We start from the raw sequence: 13,134 nt of genomic DNA on the forward strand, positions 1-13,134 counted from the left end.
GTCCATCGAGTGCCCTCTCCCAGCACCAGATCTCCTTCCTGGAGTCGTGCTTGTGCGACAGTAAACTGAACACGGGAGTCACGCCTGCCCACTCAGAGGTCAGGGCATGCTTGACCAGTGGGGGTCATGTCAGTGCCCTCAGGACACAGATGGTGACTGGGATCCAGGCATGGAGCTCTTGGTCCTCCAGCCTTTGCCACAGGACCGACCAGCCCCTGCACCGTGTCACCTCCTCCTGACGCCAAGCTTCCTTATTCTTCTCCTATTGTACAGGGACTTGGTGCTGCCCACCCTGCCCATGCCGCCCTGGCGGCCCCTCCCGCAGGAATGGGTCATGGGTGAGAAGGTGGAGGTGCCTCTGGGGACCCAACCCCTGCTGCTTGCTCTGATCGCATGTGCTCCCTGGCAGGATTCTGAGCAGTCCTCAGCCTTGTCCTCCCTGGGTCCCCAGGTGTTCGGCGGGCCCCCTCCCGCTCTGCTCTCAGCTGAGGCTCAGGAGGCCAGTCAAGTCCGAGGCTCTCAGTGGGCATGAGGCTGGCGTTTGGAGGAGCAGGAAGACCCCTTACTGGAAGGAGGCGGGCTGCTGGGTCCCAGTGGCCTCTCATTGTGTGTGGCTCCCGTTTCCAGTGATGCTGTGGCTTAGCGGTGCCCCCCTGCCCCCAGTCAACATCTGGGTCAGTGTCTGACTGACAAGACCAGTTGTGGGGGGCTCTCTTCCACCAGGCCCTATCTCGGGCCACCCGGACCCCCCCCCCGCCCCCCGCCCAGCCTGCCAGGTTTAGGGCTCTGCTCTGGGAAAGGCCTGTTGGGCCTTGCCCGTCTTCCTCCTGACCCCGTCCCCTCAACTGACTCCCACCTGTGCCCTGCCTGGGGTTCTCTCTGAGGCTCCCACCTGGGGCAGCTGACAGATTACACATGAGAGTGTGCAGGCTACATGTACGCCCCAGGTGCCTGCACACACGTATACACATGCTCCCCCGCACGTGCCCTGACTTTGTCCTGACAGCCAGTGCCCCTGTGAGTCCAGGAGCACGTTGGGGTGCTCTGTAGGTGTAGGGAGCAGAGGGTGGCCCAGAGCCGCCGCCGGGCAGAGCTTGAAGCAGAGAGGGGCGGGGACCACACCCCCAGGATCCTCGAGGAAAATGCTGTGGGTGCAGTGAGGCGCCATGGCACCCCTGGTGGCAGATGTGGGTGTGAGAGGAGCAGCTGGGGGCGGGTCTGGGTCAGGAGGTGTCGGGGGAGTGACCCTGCAGAGCAGCCGCCTAGCCTTCATCAGGGGATGGCACCCACGCATCCGTCCTGGTTCCTGTGTCAGAGGCCTGTTGGGGGTCAAGAGAGTGGTCGAGATTCCTGAGGGCCTGGTGGGGCCAGGGCTGCCCACGTGGACCAGTGTGTCCAGCCCCGCTCCTGACCTGTGAACTGTTCTCTTCTGGTGAGGCCGGGGCTCATTCACCCTCCAGGAAGGGCGGCCGCTTTTCCTTTCTTGTTCTGGGTAGACAGGCTTGTTTGTCCCCCCTCCGTCTCCCAGGGCCGAAGGCCTGCGTCCACTCCACACTGGCCAGTCAGGGCGCTCATCGCCCTTTAAAACTAAAAACAGTGTTGTAGGAGTGAAATAAGCCCCCAGACAAGAACCTGGATTTTCAGAACAGCTTCATTGTTCTCAGGTTCTAGGGGTTTGGGGTTTTTTGAAAGTCTTTTTACAATTACTTTCCAGTGACTGCAAAGGAAAAGAAAGGTTCCGTTCCCCCTGCCCGGTCCGGCGGGACTTTCCCTGACTTTCTGATTCTCAGAGGCCAGTTGTGCAGGGGCGGCGGGTGTGGGCGGCCTGGTACGGGGCTGGTGGCAGGGCTGTGGTGTATGGGGACAAGGGCACCAGAGGCCTGTTGTACTGAGGACAGATGTCCAGGGTGTTCAAGGACACACACCCCCAGCCCTTCCCACACCCCATACAATCTCCATGGGGGGGCTCCAGCTGCAGCTGGGGGGCGGTCTTGGGGCTGCCAGACTGTCCACCTGCCCAGGGTTCCTTCTGAGTGGTGTCCAGGGCTCCTTGGGGAGGGAAGGCCCCACTCCTGCCCCCACCCTTGCCAGCCAAGAGCTGCTGAGGTTTGGTTTGTGGGGGAGGGGCAGTGACTTTCATTAGAAAAGTCTTAACTTATTCTCATCAACGATGTGGAAGTAACAGAAAAGATGACCTACTTAAATTTTAAAAAAATCAAAGTGAATCTGTAAAATTGCTATTTTCACTTCATTTTGGGGTTTGGGGTTGTCTTGCAAATTTAATCTCCTTCCTCTGTACCACAATAATCAGAAAATAGGTTAATTTAAGTGTAATATGAAACATGAATGATCACGTGGAAAATATTAATGGTACTTACAAAAATAGCTTGGCAGTTTCTGGAACTGTAAAATCTCCCAGACCATCCACGATGCAGCCCTGGGGTGGACTTAGAGATGGTGGTCCGGAGCACGGGGCCACACTCTGTCCTCTGCATCTGCCCTCTCTTGGGGTGGGCACCCCTGCAGGAAGGAGCCTGTGGTTCCCTGCTGTGCCCACCCCGGATGGGGGCATTCTGGGCATGGCAGGGCTGACTCTGGTCTTGAGTGAAGGGGGTCGTCCACCTGCTGGAGCAGGGTTGACCCCCTGCCCCTGTGGGCCCTTGGCCACCCTGGGTGGGAGAGTCCAGCAAAGTAGGGCCTCGTGCCTGCCCAGAGCTGGGGCCGGTCCACGCGAGGTTTCCCTGTGTCCACTCCTCTCAGGCTGGGTTTGTTTGGTGTTTCTGCCCTGTTTTTTTGGAGGGTCTGGGCGTCTGCGTGGTGCTGCCCCTCACTCCATTCCTCCCAGGGGTCTATGCAGGCCTGAGGTTATGAGTTCTTGAGAGACTTTACCCTGCAGGGTGGGCATGGGTCCTGGGGTGCCCACTGCCCACCACAGGGTTTAGGAGGTGGGAATCTGGGGATCCTCAGGAATTAGGGGCCACTGCGTTTGTGTGCAGCCCACCACCCCCACCTCAGAACCCTTACCAGGTCCATGCTGTTGTCTTGGACATGTCCTGGCTGCCCAGCCAGGTGCCAAGTGGATGCCAGCCCCACTGAGACCTTCCCTGACCTCTGGGCCCTGTGGGTCAGAGTGGTCCTGTGGGTGGCGGCCATTACCCCTTCCAGGGCCATCCACAAGTGGCTCCTCAGGCATCCTGCTCCGTTCTTTGCTAGAAGGACAGTGAGTCAGGAACCGTTGATCCTCGGTGGTTCGGTTTTTCAACCAACAGTTCATTTCATTTTTGTAATAGGTAGTTTTAATAATAGCTTTATGGAGATGTAATTCACGTGCCATAAAGTCCACCCTTTCTGAGAGCACGACTCCATGGTCAGTCACCAGTGTCTAGTCTCACCACATCTGTATCACCTGGAAGGAAACTGTGCCCTGTGGGCCCCCTGGGCCCACTGGTGCGCTTCCTGTCAGCAGATATGCCTGTTCTGGACGGTCCACGAGAATGGGGCTGGAACAGTGTGGCCTCTTGGGTCTGCTCCTCTTGCTGGGCTCCCTGGTGTCACGTGTCAGAGCCTTGCACCTCATTGGGACCAAGGGGTGCTCTGCGGTGTAGATGGATGGACCACGTTTTGTTTACTCCTTTGCCCACTGATGGACATACGGGACTTGCCACTCCTTGGCTGTTAGGAGCAACGCTACTGTGAACACATGTCCCATCTTTTTGTGGATGTGCTTTCAATGATCTTGAGTGTGTCCGTCCAGGAGTGGCACTGCTGGATCATGGGCTATTCTGTGCTTTTGAGGAATTGCTTGACTGTCCCATGACCGTTCCCCTCCAGTAGCACAGGGTTCTGGTTTTTCCATGTCCTCCGCAACAATGCCGTGTATCGTCCATCCTTGAAACAGCTCCAGCTGTCCTCGTGAGTGTGAGGGGCTCTCGGCAGGTTATTTAAATTCTCCTTCTTATTGAGATGATTGTGGATTCACGTGTGCATGTAACAGATATTCTTGTGCACTTTGTCTGGATTTCCTGTAGGTTCTGGTCCCAGGCTGAGCCCCTCTGCAGTTCCCTGGGTGTTTACTGTGCTCCCGGGGTGGTTCTGCGTTCATCTGGGCCACAGCTGCCTGGGTCGCATCCCCGCCGGCAACACACAAGCTCCCGGTTTTCTCCCTCCCAGCATGCGCTTTCTGGTTGGGATGCAGTCATCCTGGCGTCTGTGAGGTGCATCGCCCTCGTGCGAGATGCTCAGTGTCTTCACATGCTTGACGGCCGTGTGTCCTCCTGGAGACACGCCTGTTCGAGTCCTTCTCCCTGGACTTGGGTTGTTTTCAAAGTCTTTCTTGCATTCTGTGGGTTGTCTTCACTTTCTTGGTGGTGTCCTTTCAGGCACAAATGTTCTGATTTTCCTGGATTCCCCCTTTGCTGTTTCACCTTTGGTTCCTTGTGCTTCAGCATCATTAGGGAGTTCATGGGGGTGGGGCTCACCCCTTTAGAGCCTTGGTTTCTCCCGACGGTTCACCTTCAGGTTTTCTCTGAGCTGGTGTAAGGTTCTCCATGTTAGCTGCTGCCTGGTGAAAGAGGGTGCAGAAGCAGGTTGATGGACAGGGTGGTGGAGACAGTGCAGGCAGGTGTGTTGTACAGCAGAGCTGGTGTGTCTGGAAGGCACGCCCAGCTTCATGTGAGCTTCACGTGGGGTTTTCTGCTCACCTGGAGGCTGTGTGCACACACCGGCCATGTTGGGACATGGCCCTCGGCTGAGCTGTGGCACTTGCTCTGGGTGTCTGTCCAGAATTGAAGCTGCCTCTGGGGAGAGGCTGACAGTCCTCCAGCATCTGATGGTGGGAGGCACCTGTGCCGCTGGGGCTTGGCCAGGCCAGCCGCACAGGCATTGAGTCTGGGGAAGTCGGGTGGTTGACAGCAAGGCTGACGTTGTCCTTCAAATCAGTTGACAACCAGGGTCTGGCGGCTGGACAGTGCGTTTCACTCCCTGGTTGAGCGCAGCACCTAGCTAGACACTCATCTGGGCCTGGTCCCCAAATGGCAGAACTCTTGCCCCCAGCAAGGAGTCCAGGGAACTGAGTGTCGTTTTCTCTGTGGGACGGGTCTTCCGTCCAGGTCGTGCTCCTCATCCCTAGTGCAGGTCTCATTGGAGACTTGCCCGCCCGGTTCCCCAACCACGTCGCCCGGTGCCGCTGGACCAGAGGGTGTGTGGGTGCTGGCTGCCCTCAGCCCTGCAGAGCGCCCAGGGCAGCGTGCATCCTGGCCTTAGGCCCTGAGGCCAGAGGGGACACCTTTGTGCTGGAGTGAACAGACCCACCCAGCTCAGGGGTGGGGATGGGGGCACTGCTCTTTTCTGGGTGCCTGTACATGTGGCCTCCCTGCTGAGCTCTGCGTGTACACGACTGTGAACAGGGGCGTGTGCCCCCGTGGGGAGGGTGCAAGGAGTCTCCACATCCTGACCACCCAGGGTGCCCTGGACAGGCACCCTGGACAGATGCCCAGCTGTACTCGGGTGGCATTTCTCAGGGCAGCACAGTGCCTGCCTGGGTAGGTGGAGCCTGGTCACCTCATGTTCCGGGGCCTCAGCCCAAAGCCCACACATCCCGCAAGGGCTCGGGGATGAAGTTGTGTACCTGGGCGGGGAGGAGACCCCAAGTGGCCACCCTCCCGCCAGGCAGCCACCTGGGTGGTCTCTGGATGCTGCACGCGGCCCTGTGCCGCCCGCTGCGCTGTCCTCTGGCAGCGTCTCCCTCCACCCTGCTTCATGTCCACGTGCGGGCTGAGAGTCTGACCTTCCTCCCGGAGCCCGGGGCCATTCGGGCCTGGTCCTGCCTTGTGCTGGGCTTCTCTCACTCCGGCCCGTCCAGGTTGGCGCTGGGTGGCTCTGTGCCCAGCTGGGCCCCGGCTTTGCCTTTTGGTCAGAGAGAGCCTCTCCTCTGCACTGCCCGGTCACCCCAGAGCCAGGGGCCTGGGGGATGGGCCAGTTAGCGCTCCTGTGTGCAGAACTCGGACTGGGTGCTCTGGCCTTAGTCCGGTGCCGCCAGCCGGTGTCAGGGACATTCTCCTCTTCCTTCCTCCCCTCTGTACGCTTTTTCTTTCTGTTTAAGGTGGACAGGGTGGGGCCTGGGAAATGGAGTTTGGAGCTGGGGCTCGCAGTGCAGCACCCAGGAAGAAAAACCCGAGACAGCTTCGTCCTTGGTGGCCTGAAGCCCTCCTTCCCCCCAGGAGCCTCCTGCCTGCAGAGAGGACCCCGGGTTTGCCTGACTGGGCTGGCCTGCAGGACCTTTGGGGCTCAGACACTGAGTCCAGCCCTTGTGAGCACAAGGGGGTTTGCCGGGAGCCACCCCTGCTCTGCCTGTTGCCCCCTGTGCTGTCCTCCGGGGTGGCCACGGCCTCAGCAGCCGTGCACACCCATGTGCCGTGGGCTCCACGGTTTGGGGCCTCTGACCTGAGAGGACAGGAAGGTCACCGGGGTGACGTCACCCCCAGTTTTACCCCAGATCCTGCACACGTATGCAGGTCCCTGGGTGATGCACAGGCTCCACAGTGACAGACACGCGTGGCCGCTGAACAGTCCCGGGTTGGGGCTCCCTGTGGCACCAGGGGGGTTCTCCTGGAACCCACGTCAATGCACTGTTCCCACAGGCTTCTCTGTCAGGCAGGATATATATCTTGGAGTGTGGGGAAGCCACCTCAGGCTCCCAATGCCCTCACTGCTCGAGTGTGTCCTGGATTTCCAGGGCCCAGCAGGGTCAGGAGCCAGAGGCCACAGGCTCGCCCCCTCACAGAGGTGGCCACGCGGCTATCACCACACACATGGCTGTGTCTGCGACCTTCGACCATCTCCACGGCCCATCTTTCCTGGACTTTGAAGAGGGGTCGCTCCCTCGGGCCCTGGTGCCCATGCCTCCTCCTCTGCTGCTTCCTCATTCCCATAACCAGCCAACTAGACTTTGTGGAGAGCACACCGGGCTTTCCTTGGACGGGGTCTCTGAGGTTGCTCGGCTCCTGCATCCCGGGTGGACCAGGGCTCAGGCAGTTTGGGGGGCCAGGAGGCTCCAGCCTTTCTCCCGAGCAGGAAGTCACCCCCGCCGTGTGGTGGGCTTGCTGGCCGCATTGGGGGTGGCATGCGGCCCGGGTTGTCTGACACCTCCCACGAGGGCTCCCTGAGGTTTCTCGGAATTGGAGGAGCCGGCAGGGCGCTGTGGCTTCTCTCCCGTGAGAACTCGGCTCAGACAGGAAGCCCCACCCTTGCGGGCGGCGCCCGGGTCCAGCACTGTGCACCAAGCTTGGGAGGCCCCCAGGCATCGTCCAGCTCCTTTCCCCTTCACCCCCTTGCCAAGAGCACCAAGTGTGTTCAGGTCTGAGTTGTCTGTCCACGCTGTCTGAAGGACTCTCGACTAGTCTCCCAGGGGCTGGATGGGCAGGCTGAGGGGGCAGCCACCCTGTGCTGGGACCAAGGCCAGAGCATGCCGCCCAGCCCCACGGGTCTGGGCCCGAGGGTTCCGCATTTCCTGGAGTGGAGTTAGGGACCCTCGGCTGTGGGGTTGGGAGTGGCTCCTGCACACACCCAGAAGTGTGGGCTCTGTTACCCTGGCGGCCTTGCACCCAGTTGGCTCCATCCCTTGAGTTTTGTTGTGATGACCCTGCTGAGCTCGGCAGCTGACTGACCACTTCCTCCCCCACAGCCCTGGAAGCACAGTCCCCTCAGGGCCAATTCTGGGGTTCAGTATTCTCTTCAGGTGCTCCCTGGGGCCAGCAGGCAGGGGGCAGTTTGACACCAGCCCTGGAGGCCACTCCAGCTACAGTATTCAGCAGACACAAGGCTCGTGTGTCCCGAGCTTCCTTCCCTGACACGAGACTTGGGGATGTCCAGGGACTTTCTCAGCGGGCTGAGTGCACTAGTTCATGTTGGGGCTGTTTCCTTCCAGCAGGGACGGGGCATGGCCCAAGCTTTCTGCTCACCTGTCATGCAGCTGGCCCAGCCCCACAAGAAGTTTCTAAAATTAGTACCATGTGGTGAAACCCAGGGCTCTGGGGGCGCTACATGTGACGCCCCTGGAAAGCTCTGGGTGGCCCCAACAGGGCCCTGTACTCAGGCTGCAAGCCTGCCCACCGCTGCCCCTTCCAGACCTGTCAGCCCGAGTGGGGGTGGACAGGGGTCCCTTCTGAACCGACGTGCTGTGGGCCCTTGGCCTCTGCCAGCTGTCAGGCCCACATGGGACCAGGCACACCATGAGATGTGTACCCGAGGGGTCTGAATGTCCCTGGGCATGCCTCATGTGTGGCTGCATCCTACCCAGTGTGTCAGCAGGAACTTGTGTGTCACTCACAGGTCTCTGATCCCCCGGCCTCTGTAAGAAAAGCAGATGACGCCCCTTCCCAGCACCCCACATCCTCTGAGAAGGACAAGCAGCCAGGCTGGCTGCGGACCCTGGCCGGCTCCTCCAGCAAGGTGTGGCACGCGGCCCTGGCAGGCGGGGCGGGGCGGGGTGGCCTGGGGCCCCACTTTGACAGCCCCTGTTCCCACAGAGCCTGGGCTGCGTCCACCCTCGCCAGCGCCTCTCCGCCTTCCGACCCTGGTCCCCTGCAGTTTCTGCGAGTGACAAAGAGCTCTCCCCACATCTCCCAGCCCTGATTCGAGACAGGTGAGTGACCCTACCCCCATGACCACCAACCATGACCTACGGGGCTTGCAAACCAGCCAGAGAAGCAGGTTCCCACTTTAATCGTCCCTGAGCTTGGCGGGCAGGCGGTCTGGAGGCCTCGTGTCAGGCCCCAGCTCTCTGGGCGAGGCAGTCGCAGAAGTGCTGGTCCTTTTTGGTGGTATGGGGGAGGGTGTCTAAATTTTCTGTGCTCTAAAGTTGGTGGCACACAATGCTGGTATAGCCTGTCCCGTGCATGGTGGCTGGGGGCCGTGTTCCAGCTGCCCCAGGCTGAAGTGTCCACTCCCTCACGCTCTCGTGGGAGCAGGGCCTGCGATGGGGAGTGTGCAGGGGCCGGGGCAGCTGCCAAAGACCCAGCACGTGCTGTGTCCCCACAGCTTCTACTCCTACAAGAGCTTTGAGACGGGTGTGGCCCCCAACGTGGCCCTGGCCCCGCCAGCCCAGCACAAGGCAGTGAGCAGCCCGCCCTGTGCCACGGTCGTCTCCCGGGCCCCCGAGCCCCTCCCCGCCTGCATCCAGCCCCGGAAGCGGAAGCTGCCTGCGGACACCCCTGGAGCCCCGGAGACACCAGCACCCGGGCCCGCCCCCGAGGAGGACAGGGACTCGGAGGCCGAGGTCGAGGTGGAGAGCCGGGAGGAGTGTGAGTGCCCGCACCCCTCTGTCCTTGGGGGCGGCTGGGCCTTCCGCGAGGGTCTCGTCCCAGGAGAGGACGCTCTGCTGACGTGCGCCTCCGTCTGTCTGTCTGCAGTCACCTCCTCCCTGTCCTCGCTGTCCTCTCCATCCTTTACCTCATCCAGCTCCGCCAAGGACCTGAGCTCCCCAGGCCTGCTCGCCCCACCCGCGGCCCCCACCGCCCCCGACGCCACGGCCCCCACCGACGCCCCGAGCAGCGGGCTGGAGGCGGAGCTGGAACATCTGCGGCAGGCCCTGGAGGGCGGCCTGGACACCAAGGAAGCCAAAGAGAAGTTCCTGCACGAGGTGGTGAAGATGCGCGTGAAGCAGGAGGAGAAGCTGAGCGCCGCCCTGCAGGCCAAGCGCAGTCTGCACCAGGTGAGCGGCTGCATGCCTGTCCCCACACCAGGCCCCAGGCCACTCCCCCAAAGCACGCACTTCCTTTCCAAGAGGTTCCTGCTGGCCTCCCCTGCCCACCTGACTTGATTAACGAGTCCTCAGCACCCGGGAGGGCGGGGCTGTCACCCAGGGCTCTGCGGCCTGGGCCCCCTGGTCTCTCTGCTCTCACACCTCAGCCAGTGTCTGGCATGTGGGCTCGCTCAGCACAGCCCTGCCAGCCCCAGAGCCAGCTTGCAACCGCTTGCTCACTCAGCATCCCTCCGTCTCCCTGGTTCTGGTTGGAGGTGTGATTTCCCACATGCATATTCATGAGCATGTTTGCAGGGGCGTGGCTGAGTCCCCAGAAGGGCCACCTCCTCTCCATCTGGCCGTGGGGCCTCTGGGGCCCTCAGATGGTGCAGTGCCTGGGTGAGCCCCTCCCTGGCTCTGAGGATACCCCCGGGGGCTGTGGGCAGTGCTCTGAGGGGAGGGACCTATGGGGCGGGCGGGTGCTGGGGAGGCCTGGCGTGGGGGCGCCCCTGAGCCGGTCCTTCACCCCAGGAGCTGGAGTTTCTGCGCGTGGCCAAGAAGGAGAAGCTGCGGGAGGCCACGGAAGCCAAGCGCAGCCTGCGGAAGGAGATAGAGCGGCTCCGCGCGGAGAACGAGAAGAAGATGAAGGAGGCCAACGAGGCGCGGCTGCGCCTGAAGCGGGAGCTGGAGCAGGCACGGCAAGCCCGCGTGTGTGACAAGGGCTGCGAGGCTGGTCGCCTGCGGGCCAAGTACTCGGCCCAGGTGCGCAGGGAGCTGTGGGAGGCAGAGGTGGTGGGCGCGCCCTTGGTGTCTCAGGGCCCCTTCCCTCCTTGCCGGGCCGTCTGGGTGTGGGGAGCTGCTGGGCTTTGGGCCCGTCCTCCATGGGGTGGTGGTGTGGCCCCAGGCTCTCCTCTCCTGTCCTGGAGGAGGGCTGAGCTCACCCTCACATGCCCGTGAATGTCTCAGCCGGTCCCCAATGGCCATCCTGCCATCTGGGGGCCGGGGCTGAGCAGTAGGCTCCTAGGGGTGGGGGGGTGGGTGTCGTCCCCTGTCTCAGGGTCTCTGGAGACGGTGCTGGTCCTCCTATCGAGCTCACCAGCCTTGGTCCAGTGGGTGGCATGGGAGGCGCGCGTGTGATGGCTAGAGGGTCCGCCTGGGGCCAGGGCAGCGGCAGGGTGGGTGGGGAGCAGCTGGCTAATGCAGGCGTCCCTTTCAGATCGAGGACCTGCAAGTGAAGCTGCAGCACGCAGAGGCCGATCGTGAGCAGCTGCGGGCTGACCTGCTGCGAGAGCGGGAGGCCCGGGAGCACCTGGAGAAGGTGGTGAAGGGGCTGCAAGAGCAGCTGTGGCCGCGGCCCCGCTCCGAGGCTGCAGGTGGCGAGAACACGGCCGAGCTGGAACCCTAGCCGAACCCACTGTCTGCTGCGCAGGGCGGATGCCGCAGGGCGGGCGGGCGGCAGGGTTGGGGCTCCGTGCCAGCGGGACGCCCCCCTCCAGTCCTTATAGCACAACGTCTTACTGTGCCTAGAACCAAGCAAGTGTTTGGAACCACATACTTTTGGAATCCACTGCAAAATTTTCTACTGGCCAAGTTCAAGCGTGCAAGCTGGTTCCCAACTGCCCCGGAGACGAGGCCAGCTCGGTGGTTGTGACTGGCCCTCCACTTGCTGGAACGTTCTAACATTTACACTTTTGTTATAAGCTATTTAAAACCAATAAGGAGACTTGATATTCAGAAAAATCAACACGTTTTTTAATGACTAACTTTTAAAAGCCCCACCCACACGTGATGCCCCCCGAGGACCCACATGGGCGCCGGGGTGGCCCCCGTCCTGCCCCTCGAAGCCATCGCAGCTCGTCTGCACCCGCGGCCACGTGACCACACGAAGGGTTTTTCTCCAGAGTCTATTTTTTTCAGCGACAAGGACCCGTCTCCCGCACTGTCGGGGAGGACCCGGGAAGTGCCGCGCGCACGCGAGCTGGAACACTGCCGCCTTACCTGCCTACTGCCCCCACCGCCCGCAGGGGCGTCCGCAGGGGTGCTCGGGCGGGGGCGGGTCTGCGCTGGCCGGGCATGTGCCCTCCTCCATGCGCCCCTCCATCCGGCTGGCAGCCCGTAGGGGCGTCTGCAGGGGTGCTGGGGGGGCGGCGGAGGTGGGTTCGCGCTGGCCGGGCACACGCCCTCCTCCTCGCGCCCTCCATCTGGCCGGTGGCGCGCCTTCTGTTTGGGCCGAGGCTGCAGCATTGCAACAAACACAGCATTATTTCAGTTTTTCTTTTTCCTTTTGTTTGTTCGTTCATTTAAACGTATACTTAGAACTGCACTTTGTCAAAAACCTTCCCCTTCTCTTTTTATTCCCCAGTTAACTGAGGTTTTTACTTTCAGATACTGCAAACCGATTTCTAGAGCATCCACATCCTAAGTGCTCGAGTGTCTAGAAACCCCTCTGGTGCTTGGTTGAACAAGGGAATCACACGAAAACGAAAACGCAAAAACTGAACTTCGGGGGGTGGTTCTGTGCCTTCCAGCGTCTTGTACAGCAAACCCTGACTCGTCTTCTTCCCCCAGAATACGTCTCCAGTAGCTGTTGGATCTGCCATGATCACAATGAGTTACCTGCATTTATTCCAAATAATCGCGTTTACTCTCAACTGTATGCGAATTGTATAAGGTTTCTTATGCCCAAGCTTGAAAAATGATTTCCCAGTAGACCAGGTGGCTCCCTGACCTAAATCATGGTATTTATTTACTTGGAGAGACCTGACCAGAACCCTCTGCTCGTGTCCGTCCCAGCACCCGGCAGCTGTGGCCAAGGGAGGTGGTGCCATGGCTGCCGAGTAGAGCAGAGTTCAGGTGACCACATCGGTGGTGGGGTTCTGCCCTTGGTTTGCTGGGTGGGGGCTGGATGCTGCCAGCCCCCCTTCTAAAGTGCAATGCAAAAGGGACACCGTGTATATGCAGCGTGTGTTTGGTTGTTTTTTTTTTTTTTTAATTTTTTTGCTTCTGTTTTTCTTTGCAGTTATTAAATCTGTATGCATGGACTTTTAAACCTCTGCCATACGTATATCCACCGATGGGCATTATTACCGTGTCGTGTAGAGGGTCGGTTGTGTCACGCAACACTCAGAATGCTGTGTTTACCCTTGTTTTTCCAGAGTTGTGTTTTCCAGTCATTTCTTCAAGGGAAACTAAATGATTTAGTTGGAGCAAAGCTTTGAGTGTGTCAGTGTGCTTCTGTGCGGCTGTGCTCTGTCGCCGTCTGAACCTGCAGTGAGGTCGCAGGGCCCCTGGGACCCGCCACCTGAGGCCACTGGGTTTGCTCCGTTCACTTTGAGTTTTAGACTCCAGAGGGAGACACATTTTTCCAAGTTGCGCATGGGAGCAATGTGTCGCCT

The 13,134-nt window shown here is 60.5% G+C and overlaps 1 protein-coding gene across 1 annotated transcript in view; it reads left to right on the plus strand.

The window, feature by feature from the left end:
* The window catches only part of SKI (SKI proto-oncogene), a 53,001-nt gene extending 40,082 nt beyond the window's left edge, over nucleotides 1-12,919 (plus strand). The window contains exons 2-7 of the mRNA XM_055419379.2: nucleotides 8,329-8,448; nucleotides 8,526-8,641; nucleotides 9,037-9,299; nucleotides 9,408-9,709; nucleotides 10,271-10,501; nucleotides 10,956-12,919. Of these exons, the coding sequence (XP_055275354.1) occupies nucleotides 8,329-8,448; nucleotides 8,526-8,641; nucleotides 9,037-9,299; nucleotides 9,408-9,709; nucleotides 10,271-10,501; nucleotides 10,956-11,144 (1,221 nt within the window). The 3' untranslated portion in view covers nucleotides 11,145-12,919. The remainder of the gene's footprint in view (nucleotides 1-8,328; nucleotides 8,449-8,525; nucleotides 8,642-9,036; nucleotides 9,300-9,407; nucleotides 9,710-10,270; nucleotides 10,502-10,955) is intronic.
* Nucleotides 12,920-13,134: the final 215 nt, after the last annotated feature.

This window comes from Moschus berezovskii, chromosome 17 (assembly GCF_049115385.1).
Source record: "Moschus berezovskii isolate FMDL1 chromosome 17, NW_MosBer_1.0, whole genome shotgun sequence".
Lineage (NCBI taxonomy): Eukaryota > Metazoa > Chordata > Mammalia > Artiodactyla > Moschidae > Moschus > Moschus berezovskii.